The 13942-nt window shown below is 44.0% G+C and overlaps 1 protein-coding gene across 5 annotated transcripts in view; it reads right to left on the bottom strand.

The window, feature by feature from the left end:
* Positions 1-6152, bottom strand: part of Zdhhc20 (zDHHC palmitoyltransferase 20) — a 58778-nt gene extending 52626 nt beyond the window's left edge. For 3 of the 5 annotated variants that reach the window (XM_076930932.1, XM_034497689.2, XM_076930933.1), the window contains exon 1: positions 5847-6090. In XM_076930932.1, coding sequence (XP_076787047.1) covers positions 5847-5964 — 118 coding nt within the window. In that variant the 5' untranslated portion in view covers positions 5965-6090. Of the gene's footprint in view, positions 1-5846 lie in introns of all 5 variants that reach the window. The other 2 variants (XR_013109342.1, XM_034497686.2) reach the window with 2 other exon arrangements.
* Positions 6153-13942: the final 7790 nt, after the last annotated feature.

Raw genomic sequence — 13942 nt, 5'->3', positions numbered from 1 at the left:
AAAGCTTGGGAAAAATCTTAATATTTACAGCGACGGACATGGCATCCCCAGCTTACTCTCAAATGCTCAGGAGACAATGACTGAAGAAAGCAGTAGGGAGAAATCACAACATGCAGGAAATCTGGGTGAGGCTGCAGGAAATTCTTCACTAGTGAAAGTACAAGGCCAGGCTTTAGCTCAGTGGAACAGCGCTTGCAAAGCAAGCACCAGGCCCTAGCTTCCACCCAGCACCTCAGAAAACAAGACAGATAATACTCAAGGTAAACACATGAAGGAAAATGAGATTTTACTCATGTGTAATCAAACCCTGGAACCGTGAGGCACAGGGTCTGGTTCTCTCTTACCAGTCGTCCCATCTTTTCTTCCATGATCCGAGGCACTACCTTTACCGCATTCAAGATGTTTCTAAGTATTGTCTATTTCTACATACCACATTCTGTTCCACTGCCAACATACTTCCCATTAACTAGAATATATAATTTTTAAAAATATACTGTTTTGGAGCAGATTTGGATATCTAACAAAACAAGAGAAAGCAAAGTTGTCATGCCAACTAAATATAGACACAGGTTTTGAATCTGCTGAAGATCAGGGTGTGTTAGCACACAACCTTGATCCCACTGCTCAGGAGGTAGAGGCAGGTGGATCTCTGTGAGCTCAAAGTGCCAGGTTGGTCTACAAAGTTAAGTTCCAGGCTAGCCAGGATACACAGCAAAAACCTGTATTTCTGCCTTTCTTGAGGCCGTGTAGTTAAGAGTAGAAGAAACTCCGAACGTAGAAATGGAATCTTGGCCTGGGTGGAGACCTAACATTCAAGCTGAGCTGGTTTAGTCACTGGCTAAGGGCCCACCCCACTCACACTTTATCACTGTATCACTGTCTGGTGAGGAACAGGAGGCCATGGCTGAGAGATCTTGCCTAGCAACACCAGCCTCCTCCTGGTCCTAGTCTCCCCCCCCCCCCCCCCCCATTTTAGGCTCTAGAAATACATCAATAACCATAGCGCTCAGAGGAGAAACATAACTGTCAGACACATGCATGCTGCTAAGAGTCTGGACGAGGAAGCAGTTATGTGCAGAGGAGTCAGAAGGGCCTCTCCGTGGGTGACTGAGCAGCAATGTAAACAGAGAGCTATCACAGGTGGAGGAGCGGTGCTACAGCAGGACCAGGAAGCAGAATGGACCTCAGGTGACAGTGCCTGGACTGACAAGTAGATTATTTTTTTTGAAGCATAAAAAACAAAGTCAGGGTGGTAGGCCATGCAAACAGCTGAACTCATTGAGCAAACTGGAAAACTATTGTCGATTGTGAAGCAGAAATTTAACAAGCTTGACACTGACTTAAAAAGATGCAATCTGCTACCTGGGGGCTGGCAAAGAAATTGTATAAGGGCAAGATATGAAAGACTCCTATGCAACTTTGACATTAGCACCTTGATGAGGTAGAGACAGGTGGATCTCTTGTGAATTCAAGACCAGCCTAGTCTAAAGATTTCTAAGCTAGCCACAGTTAGCTAGTGAGAACCTGCCTCAAAAACAACAAAAAGTATGTGCATATGATATTTATCACGCTCATTGTCTTACTTAAGGTTTCTGTGGCTGTGCGGAAATACCATGACCAAAAGTAACTTAGGGAGAAAAGGGTTTATCTGGCATACATTTCTACATCATAATCCATCATTGAAGAAAGTCAGGACTAAAACTCAAACAGGGCAGCAGCCTGGATGCATGAGATAGTACACATGCCATGAAGGAATGATACTTACTGGCTTGCTCCTCATGGCTTGCCTCAGCCTGCTTTCCTATAGAACCCAGGATCGCCAGCCCAGAGATGGCGACACCCACAATGGGCTGGGCCCTCCCTATCAGTCACTAATTAAGAAAATGCCCTACAGGCTTGCCTACAGCAAGACCTTCTGGAGGCATCTTAATTAGGGTTCCCTTCTCTCAAGTTGACGTAAAACTACCCAGCATAGTCAACAATAGTTTTAAAATACTTACTTGAAATGTATCAGCTATTCCTTGAAAAATCAAAATACAGGCTGAGCATGGGGATACAAGCCTACAATCCCAGCACTTAGGAGAAAGTAGGGGGGCTACAGTGAGTGTGAGGCTACCCTGGACTACAAAATCAGGCCCCTGTATCAAAATACATGTTTAAAAAGGCCAACCACTACAAAATTCTTTTTTGTTTTAAAATGTTAACTTTCAAGATCTGACTTTCTACCTTAGAGAAATCTATCCTGAAATATAGTCACTGTTATTCTTGACCTCTTATTTCAATATGGAAAACTCGGTGGTCCTCCTCTGCTCAGGAGCACCTAAGTCTACACTGCTTCCAGGTTTACAGGAATAGCAGGAAGTGTTCCCATCTTTAAACTGCACATGATGATGATGTGGAGGGCTCCTTCTCTTAGGCAGCACATATAATCCTGACACTATCTGCAGGTCAATTTTAATAATAAATTGGCACATTTCTGCAATATAATCTTCAAAAAAAATCTAGCTGAGAAAAAACTATGAAAACTGAGCGAAAAGTGTTCCTATACTTACAAAAAACAAAAAACCAAAGAAGAGAAAAATACCACTTTAAAAACAAAAACACTGAACTGGTGAACACCTTTAATGCCGGCACTCAGGAAGCAGAGGCAGAAGGATCTCTGTGAGTTCCAGGCCAACCTGGACTACATAGTGAGCCTGGGTCAAAGGTAACAAAATTAAACCAAACCCATGTCCTCTACAAAAACAGCAAGTGCTCTTAACTCCTGGGCCATCTCCCAAGCCCTGTGACAGTTACCTTATCTTACCTCATTATAAATGTGGAGATGCTGTGAAAGACACAGATATAACTCAGAAATTACAGTCCCTCTTCCTAGACCTCTACTTGAAGTTTGCTCCCTCCTTGGAGAAGCCACACAGCTCTTGTAAAGGTTTCCTTAGAAGTGAAATAAAAGGGCTACATTATATCATCTCTAAAATCTCAACTTCTAAATTCTATAATCTACTTGCTCAAGAACATATACACATCTACTCCTACAGCTTAAAATGACTTACAGAATGTTCTGATAAATGCTGGAAACCTGAAAAAAGAGCCACATTAGCTAGGGATGTCCTCAGTGGTAGAGTGCTGACCCAGCACATGGAAAGCTCTGGGTTTGAACTCCAGCACGGCAAGCTAGCAAACAAAATCATGTCTAATTAGTATTCTCAAATATTAGCTTTGGAAAGGAAAACAATTAAAGAGGAATTCCAATGTAAAACTAAAGCCAAATATTATTTCTGGTTCTTCTCTATCATGATCTGATTTTTGAAGCTTAGTTGAATCACTTCCTAGTCAATTCTGTGCTCAGTAATGTCCTTCCACATGGCTCAGAGTCTCACTTCCTACATCTGTAGACAAACCCATTTTGGGTTTGTAGACACTGAGAGAAAGAGGAGGGTAAAGGAAGCCTCCCTCTATGCCCACTGACACACTGCCATTCTCTATTCACACTCCTTTCCGTTTATTTGTGGACAGACAGTGGGTCAAGGGGCTTACTGCCAAGCCTCATGACCCGAGTCCAACCACTCCCATCCCACAGAGTAGAAACCAAGAACCAACTCCCAGAAGTCTGACTCCACAGATATGCACACACACAAACATGTAGGAAATGTAAAAATGAAAGAGACTGACACAATAAAAACTTACTGGACTTTTAAATCTCACTGTGGGTATTTTTGAATAAAAACTATTTTCAAGTTAAGCTGTGCAATCTGAACCTAATTCAGATGTTTAATGTTCCTTCAGGGGGAGGGGTATAGAGGTGGGGAAGGGGGCATGCCCTTGATCCCAATAGAGGCAGGCGAATCTCTTGAGTTTGAGGCCAGCCTGGTCTATAAAGCAAGTTCCAGGACAGCCAGGGCTACACTTGAGAAACCCTGTATCAAAATTAAAACAATAAAAAAAAACAAAACCAAAAACAAACAAACAAACAAACAAACATTTAAACAGAGTCAATTCTAATTTAACAATTTTAGCAAACATTTTGATATTCAAAAAGAGGAATCTAAATCATTACATGCAATAAATTTACTATTTGGAAAGGTATTCCATAATTAGTTTACTCAGAGCCTAGCTGTAGAGATAACTGTTCTAGGAAACACTGTCCTGTTTGGGCCACTGTCAGGGCCCAGCAGGTAAAGCAACTGGCATGCAGACTTGAGGAGCTGAGCTCCATCTCAGGAACCTACAGAACGGTGGGAGAAGGACGAAACTGACTTCACAGAGTTGTCTCTGACCTCCACAAGTGAGCCCTGGCCCGTGTGCACCCTTGTACATCACATACACACACTACTTTGTGTTGCTGTTTTGAAACAGGGTTTCTCTACATAGCTGTTTGTCCTGGAACTCATATATACGAGGCTGGCCTCAAACCCAACAGATATGCCTGCCTCTGTCTCCCTAGTGCGTCCCAGTCGTTTTATTCTAAAACAGGGCTTCACTATGAAGCCCAGGCTAGCCTGGACCTCAGCCTCCCAAGTGTAAGATGGCAGGTGTACACTGTTTCTTCTAAATCAAATGTTCTAAGCAGCAAAGTAATTTTCTTAAGGATGCTTCATTTAAAAACCTGCCGAAAACTTGAGAGATCTGAAACAGAACCTGAGTTGTAAACAAGTACTTGTTTCAGAGCTGGCCAAATCCAGAGCCACAATTGAGGTCTGGACTCTACCATTTTTGAGTGATTTTTTTTTTTTCATTCTTGTATTAACCCCATATGCTTTCCCCAAAGAATATCTGTCCTTCAGATAACCCAGGGCTCTGTCTGAAAATTAAAACCACATCATTTTTGGGAAAACAAGGGGCTGCTTTTTCTTAAGGGTTTTATTTAATAATGCTGACGGGAGACAAACACAGTAAAAGGCCAGTCGGTATAAAACACATACTCAAAGCTTACAGGCGATTATTTAGTATCGCTGACACAGTAATGGCCTATGGTGTTTTGATGACAAGGAGTTTCCTTCCACATTAAATCTGAACCAATAGGTTCATTTAAGTATAATGCGATGCTATTCCTTTATCCCAGGAAACCAGGTAAGAACTATATGGTAAAAAATAAATAAATAAGAGAAATAGCAAAAGTAAAAATAAACCAAAGCCCTAAAACTAAAGGTATAAACAATACAAACCTACAAGATAAACAACCCCCCCCAAAAAAACCCAAACAAACAAAAAGTAATTGGGTTGCATATCTCGTTCAATTTCTTGTGCCTCAAAACAACATTTGTGTAAGTCCAGCATTGAGACCCCCTACATAAATATTAAAAAGGGTCAAATACAGCCCAAACCAGAGGCTGGCGTTCTGAGTCCCCAGGGCCGAGCCCTCACTGCAGACCTCGGAGACACACCTCCTCCCAGGCCCCGGAGGCTGCTCTTCAGCATACGCGCTTCTTCTCGCGCAGTTTGGAGAGCAACAATCTAGGGGGGAAAGATTTCTTTGTGCGTGTGTGTATGTTTAAACCAAATCGACCTCACAAGCCGTCTCTGAAGGGGGATTTCTCTAGTTCAAAACGAAGGGCCTTTGTGAGCATTCGTCATAGAAGGGTGGGAGCCCCAAGGCGACGGCAGCCACCCGGAAGCTCGGAACGTGGGCGGCGCGCAGGCCCGAACTCGGGACCCCAAGAGCAGAGAACCGCGGGGCAGGAACCCACGGACAGAGGCCCCACCGCCGGGGACCCGCGGGCCGGAACCCTCGGACACGGAGCCCACCGGCTGGGGAAAAGCAGGCCGCCCCGCGGGATAAGAACGCGGCGCGCGGCCTCGGCCTGCCACCCGCGGCCCGGCCCGCCGCCCGCGCCTCCCGTACTCACTCACGCACAGCTCCACCACGTACGCGTAGTAGGACCAGACGACCACAAAGGTGATGAAGAGTACCGGAACCCAGCCCACCACGCGTTGGCAGCAGCGCCAGAGTGTCCAGGGCGCCATGTTCCTCCACTGACTGCCTGGTCCAGCTGCCCACGGCTTTGCAGGGCCCCAAGACCCTTGCGGCTCTGTCGCCTGCTCCCCCGCCCCCGAGGCACTGATGCCGCGAGCTGTGGCGAAGTGCGACGCCGCAACTCCGCCCCTCCGGGCGCCTGGCCCGGGTCCGCCCCCGCCCGGCATCCCGCCGCTCCGCCCCTAGCCCCGCGCCCGGCAATCCCCGTAGGGGGTGGGGCTACCAGGTCGAAGGAGGCGGGGCCTGAGATTGGGGCGGGGCTTCTGCTTAGGCCCGCCCATGGTATTTGGGGGTGTCTGGGTGGAAAGAGGGGAGAGTGCTAAGGGTGTAGGAGGCCATCCAGGACTGGGTGATGAGAGGGATGGGAATGCTCAAGGGGAGAAGAATGAATCCTTAGCTGTCCTGTGTGCCTTAGGTGGTTCTCTGTATAAAAACTCTTCCCCTAGGTTCTTCAGGACTCATATAAGTCAGGTTCCCTATTACATAAGGCCATGCCTTGCTCTAGCGTGCAAGCAAGAAAACTATTATATATATTAAAATGTAGGACTCCTGCGATTCTGATGTGTCTCCAATGAAGAATACCTGAGATAATTTGGTTCTCATATCGCTTTCACCCCAACCCCATGGTTTGTCTGAACTGGTAGGAGCCTGAGATTTAAGGTAGAAGCCATATACAACTGGTCAGTTTGATTTGGAGTCCACATTTAAGGTTACACTGTGAAAGTGGAATATAGAAACTCCTTTCCTGGCGTGGAATTTACAAGAATTTATTTACAGCTGGAGATTACCAAGTAATGACTGCAATCTTAGTAGAATCTGGAAGCCTTGCGGAGAAGCATCATAATGTAAAATCCTTAGGAATAATTTCAGACATTCTATTAAAACACAGTACATTCATTTATTTACTCTGTGTGTGGATGTGCATGAACCATTGCTCATGAGTGTGTGGTGTAGGGGCTGCCTGGAGGCTAGGGATGAAGCCCAGTGGAAGACCACATGAAGCACAGATGTATGTAGCAGTAGGTTCCCTCCCCAGTGAGATGTGGGTGGCTGGATGGTTATGACATAATTAGGACTGACAGAAAAGCTAGTATTAAGAATGCTGTCTCTTACATATACAGCAGAGGACTGCCTGGTCTGGCCTCAGTGAGAGACTTGAGACCCCAGGGAGTGGGGAAGCCTGGCAGGGTGGAGTGGGTGGGATGAGGACATCCTCTTGTAGATGAAGGGGAGGAGGAATGGGATGAGGAATTGTTGGAGGACTGACCAGGAGGGGAATAATGACTGGACTGCAAAAAAAAAAAAAATAAAAAAATAAAAAATAAAAAATAAAAAAGAATGTTGTTTCTTGATGTACCAGGGTGGGAGGATATCTAGGAAGGGGCCCTAGCCCCTCAGAAGAGAAGGGAAGGAGCAATGGGGGATTGTGGGATGGGTGACTGGGAGTGGGGATCAGTGAGTGGGATGTAAAGAAAAATAATAATAAATTTTAAGACAAAAATATTTGCTGTCTCACCAGGTGGTGGCGCACCTCTTTAATCCCAGCACTTGGGAGGCAGAGGCAGATGGATCTCTGAGTTCCAGGCCAGCCTGGTCTACAGAGTGAGTTCCAGGACAGCCAGGGCTGCACAGAGAAACTGAGTCTCAAAAAACAAAACAATACAACCAAATGCTGTCCAAGGGCTAGGACTGGCATGTAGGAAATGAAGCCTGGCCATCTTTCTATTTATATAGATAAGGCTATAAGGACTATAAAACTATTTCTATAGTTTTATAACTATGCTAAAATGTATACCCTTCACTGCCTTTATGTAAAACAGATGCAGTTTCTCGTGTGTCAACTCATTATAACTTTTGAGTCTTTCACTGCTCCAGGGATTGACCTGGTCATCAAGGGAACAAAGAAAGGACATACACAGACTAGCTAAGATTGGGTGGTCTGGGCTCTCTGATGGACCCTGTGTCTTAGTGTTCTACTGTTGTGAATAGATACCATGACCTCAGCAAATCTCACCAAGGAAAGCATTTACTGTAGCTGTCTTACAGTTTCAGAGGTTTAGTCTGTTACCAGCATGTCAGGGAGCATGAAGGCAGGCAGGCAGACATGGTGCTAGAGAAGGAACTGAGAATTCTACATCTGGATCAGCAGGCAGCAGGAATCCAGAAAGCCACTGGGCCTGGCTTGAGCCATTGAGACACACTTCTTCCAACAAGGCCACACCCATTCCAAGGCCACATCTCCTAATCCCTCTCAAGTAGTGCCACCCCCTAATGACCAAGCATTCAAATCTATGAACCTATGAGGGCTAATCTCTATAGGGGTATAGTCTTCAGGCCATTAGCACCCTAGGAGAGTGGAGGAAACAACAGTGGCCATTTTTTAGTCACAATCAACACTTCAATTCTAACCAGAGGAAGCGTCGCCCATCCCTCTGAGCCCCACCCAGGGAAGGCTTTGCCAGTCCCATGGGGCTGAAGCATTGGTCTTTGACAAGGCTGCGCCTCTATCAACAACATCCACGCACTTAGGATTTAATTTGCTCCCAACATACAACACTGGCTACAAGAGAATGAGATCACAAGCCAGGGCAGTGGGTCTCAACCTTCCTAATGCTATGACCTTTCAATACAGTTCCTCAGGTTGTGGTGATTCCTAAACATACAATTATTTTTGTGGGGGTGGGGGGTGGCAAGCAGACGAATGCAAGGTGCCTGGAAGGTTGGCTCAGTGGTGAAACATTAAACCCACACACTAGAGGGTCCCCCTTGAACCCCAGGAAAAGAAACTGTAGAGTGAAAAATTATAAGGACCATTTTATAAAATATATACAGACTTTTTTCTTTACCCCTAGACCTGAGCAAAAGAATGCAGGTTCCAGAAAACGGAACTGAATGTAAGATTTCAGGTCTTCACTGCCCTGGGATACATTCTGGGAAGAGTACATTTTCCCTGAGTCAGAGGACACTGGCTAGATTAACATTCCTCAAGCCTCAGGGAAGAAAACCCACCTGTGGGTGGAGAAGGCCCAAAGCAGGAAGACACATTCCTGACCACAAAGAGAAGTGCAAGCCATCTAGGTGAGACTGAGAAATAGTTGAGCTAGTAAAAGGGCAAGACTACATTTTGAGAATACAGAGTGTTTTCCACACGACCCTGATTCACTTAGGTTGCGTTCCTCTGGAATTCTCTGCTATTTTTATTGTTATATTTTCTTAGCAACCTTTCACCCCCTCCCCACTCTCCAGGTTTGTGGTTTCCCCCTTTAAAAACCATTCTCAGACTGACTGGCTTTGTCAATTCAACTCCTGCATGAGTGAACCGAATTGACCTTGGCTAGCCAACTCTCCCTAATAAACCTCTGCTGATTGCATCCAGGTACGGTGTCTTGTGATTTTTAGGTGGCCATGATTTCCCAAGACTTGAGTAAGGGTCTCCCGAGTTTGGGGGTCTTCAAAACCATCAGCCCAGGAGACATGGAGATGCCATGAAGCATCTGAACCAACAGGCCTTGCTAAGCTCCCGTTTTATTGCCATTAAATCACACCTTTTCTCCTCCAATCACATCCATAAAAACAGATGGACTCCCTGTTTGGATCTTCATTTCTAAAGGCTCCATGTCACATAAAACATAGTAGTAAATACATCTGGACGCTCGTCTGATGCTAACCTTTCATTATAAGTGCCTCCGTGATGGAATTCACAATGGATGAGGAATTCACAATGGATGAGGAATCATTTCTCGACACACTACCCACATAAAAATATTTTTTGAGAACTGCAGGAGGGCCGTGTCTTGCTTTAGGGACAAATGACTCAGTAGAATCTGTCAACCTAAAAAGGCAAGTCGAGGCATGTAAAGCATGAGAATGCAGAGTCAGAGGCAATTCAGAGATGCTCACTGAGGGACCAGGACTCCCAGAACACCCTGCTGATGGTGTATTGGGTGGGGGTGGGGGTGGTGCCTTGCGAGTTTTGTATGTGTGCTAGGGAGTTTATGTAGGGCCTCAAGAAGAGCATGTGCTCCAGTCCTGTGCCCCACCTTACCCTCACCCTGTGTAGAACAAATCCACAAGAAAAAGATACAGACAACTATACTGATTAAATCAATACAATATACATATGCCCTTGTACAATACAGTACATGAGGATCAGAGTAACCTTACAACATTTGATTTGACAAGACCACAGTAGTTATTTTGGATACAACATGACAATTAATTTTGACTTATGCCTTCTTTAGTTATTTTAATATTTGTCTAAATATTATTTTGGTTAACACATCTGGACTATGGTCAGGGACATGGAAATCTCAAATGTGTTGCCAAGGCTGACATGACTGTTTGGGAAGTAGAGAGCTGAGAACTGTCTAGGCAACCACAAAATGAGTCAGGACTAGATGGTATTCTGTCAGTCACTTCACATGGATGAGTTATAGATAAAAAAGAAAAAGAAGGAGGGCGTAATAATGAAAGTGTTTGAAGAGGACAGTGCTAGATGGTGACTAGCAGTGGCTCACAAGTAATATATCTCCAGAGAGAACTGGGAATAAGTATGGGGTGTTTCCCCAGGGCTGACACATTTCCTACCTTCCAGGTCCTGAGTTCTGTAACAGGATCCCAGACCTTAGCACAACTGACTCCATGATGGAAGTACCATTCAGGCCATAAAACGGCACATAGATATCACAACCTGCAAATAATGAAAACAAAGGCCTAGCCCATTCAAGCTAGTCGTTCTGGGAAAGTCCCTAAATGTACTAACATTGCTTTTTGGCTTCTGTAGATCTGCTCCTGGCTAATGGCTCTTGCTAACTGAGTTGTGTCAACCCAAGACATGGTTTTTGTGCTTAAAAACTCACCCTGAGAAATGCTTAGTGCTACACTGGGATCCCAAACACCCAGCGTGGTCACCGACTGGCTAATAATGACTTTCTGTTGGCTTAAATCTGTGTCTGAGCAGTCTTCTCTGGTGGATACCCCACAACAGGTTCATATGTTAGTCAGGGTTCCCTAGAGGAACAGAAGCAATGGGAAAATGCATACATACACACACATATATGTTTGATATATATATGTCTGTATATATATTTGATAAATATATATATTATATACATATATATTTGATAAATATGTGTATATATTTGAGAACTGAGAATCCTTGAGGTTTATGTGGTACTTGAGGCCATGTGTCTCAGTGGTCAGAGAAGTCCCAACAGTAGCTGTCTCTCACTAGGCTTCTTCTTGACAACCCTTAGGTGCTCAGTCCACAAGGCAGGGAACCACAGCAGTCCTGATGTGGTGCCAGAAGTCTAGAAAGTTTCTAAGGACTGCTGGATCCCCAGCCTATGTTGAAAGCTTGGAAAAGCTAGTTGTGAAGTCAGTGACAGGAACAGCAGCAACAACAGAGCAAACTGGCAGCAAGAGGGAAGGTCAAGGCAAGATGACCTTCCTTCTTCCCAGGTCAGTCGTGCCAATCAGGATGACCATTTGGGTGACGATCCACACTCAGGTGATCCCAATCTGTGCCAGGCTGATGTTAAAACCACATTCCATCCTTAGTACCTCAAAACCAAAAGCGAACAACACAGGTGGCAGAGTCTACTCTGAAGTTGCTTTTCTTATTATCTGGTTTTTGTCTGTTTTTTGAGACAGGGCTCCACATGTGGCTGCGTCCACCCCTGAACTCTCCATCCTCCCCCAGGTTGTTCTTGGCAGTGTTGAAGTTACAGCCATGTGTCAGTAAGCCTGCCTCTATGTGTGAGCTTTAGATGTTAGGGCTTCCAGAAAACTGCAGTGCTAGATGCTTCTTGGCGAGTCAAGATTCCTCTGTTGAGAATTCTTTGTGTTGCTCTGCACCCCATTTTTATATTGGATCATTTGGTTTACTCATGTCTAACTTCTTAAGTTCTTTATATATTTTGGATACTAGCCCTCTATCAGATGTAGGGTTGGTAAAGATCCTTTCCCAAACTGTAGGCTGACATTTTGTCCTATTGACAGTGTCCTTTGCCTTACAGAAGCTTTGCAGTTTCATAAGTCCCATTTATTAATTGCTGACCTTAGTGCCAGAGCCATTGCTGTTCCATTCAGGAAGTTGTCTCCTGTACTGATGAATTCAAGGCTATTCCCCACTTTCTGTTCTATTAGATTTCATGTACTGGTTTTATGTTGAAGCCTTTGATCCATTTGGGCTTGAGTTTTGTGCAAGGTAATAAATGTGGATCTATTTGCATTCTTCTACATGGAAAAATCCAGTTAGACCAGCACCATTTATTGAAGATGCCCACCCCCCCTTTTCCATTATATGGTTTTGGCTTCTTTGTCAAAAATCAAGTGTCCATAGGTATATGGGTTTATTTCTGGGTTTCAGTTTGATTTCATTGATCAACCTGTCTGTTTCTATATCAATGCCATGTAGTTTTTATTATTGCTCTGTAGTACAGCTGGAAGTCAGGGATAGTAATACCTCCAGAAGTCCTTTTATTATTCAGGATTGTTTTTAGCTATTCTGAGTTTTTTGTTTTTCCATATGGAGAATTGTTTTTTCAATATCTGTAAAGAATGGTGTTGGAATTTTTATGGGAATTGTATTGAAGCTGTAGATTGCTTTTGGTAAGATGGCTATTTTCACTATGTTAATCCTACCAATCCATGAGCATGGGAGATCTTTCCACCTCCTGATATCTTCCTCGATTTTTTTCTTTGGGGATTTGAAGTTCTTGTCATACAGGTCTTTCACTTGCTTATTTAGAGTTATTTTATATTATTTGTGGCTATTGTGAAGGGTATTGTCTTCCTAACTTCTTTCTCAGCCAGTTTATTGCTTGCATAGAGGAACACTACTGATTTCTTTGAGTCATTTTTCTATCCAGTCACTTTACTGAAGCTGTTTATCAGCTATAGGAGTTCTTTGGTACAAATTTTGAGGTGAGTTATGTATACCATCATATCATCTGTGAATAGCAATACTTTGACATCTTTCTTTCCAATTTGTATCCCCTTGATCTCCTTTAGTTGACTAATTGCTCTAGCTAGAACTTCAAGTACTATATTGAAGAAATAGGGAGAGAGTGGATAGCCTTGTCTTGTCCCTGGTTTTAGTAGAGATGCTTTAAGTTTCTCTTCATGTAATTTGATGTTGGCTATTGGTTTGTTGTATATTGCCTTTATTGTGTTTAGGTGTATGCCTGGTATCCCTCATCTCTCCAAGACTTTTAACATAAAGGAGTGTTGGATTTTATCAAAGGCTTTTTCTGCATCTAATGAGATGATCCTGTGATTTTTTTTCTTTCAGTTTGTTTACATAGTAGATTACATTGAGGAATTTTCATATATTGAACTCTGCATCCCTGGGATAAAATCTACTTGATCATGGTGAATGATGCCATTGATGTATTCTTGGATTCCATTTGCTAGTATTTTATTGAGTATTTTTGCATCAGAGTTACTGTTCTGTTGCTGTGTAGAGACACCATAACCAAGGCAGCTCTTATACAAAAAATAATTTAATTGGGAGCTCGATTATAGTTGCAGAGGTTTAGTCTATTATCATCACGATGGAAAGAAGACAGGCATGGAGCAGTAGCTGAGAGGTTTACATTCTGATCCATAGGGAGAGAGAGAGGAGAGAGAACAAAAGGGTTGGGGGGGGATGGGCCTGGCATGAGCTTTTGAAACCTCAAAGCCCATGCACAGCAGCACACTTACTGCAACAAGGTCACCCCTCCTAATCCTTCCAAGCTAGAGGCTTTCTCCCTCATCCAAGCCTCTTGGCTACTGTCTGGTCAGGTTTCCCACTCACCCTGCCACAAGGACACTCACCCCACCCCTAGTCTGCTCCACAGTGTGACTGCTATTCTTGCTTGTCAACTTAACGACATCCAGAATAAACTAAAACCCTCACATTGAGGATACATCTGTAAGGGCTTTCTGTTTAATTTGAATTGAGATCTACTTCTAGTCTGGATC

This window comes from Arvicanthis niloticus, chromosome 3 (genome assembly GCF_011762505.2).
Source record: "Arvicanthis niloticus isolate mArvNil1 chromosome 3, mArvNil1.pat.X, whole genome shotgun sequence".
Taxonomy (NCBI): Eukaryota; Metazoa; Chordata; class Mammalia; order Rodentia; family Muridae; genus Arvicanthis; species Arvicanthis niloticus.
Note: the sequence above shows the minus strand (reverse complement) of the source record. Positions and strands in the feature narration are given on the sequence as shown.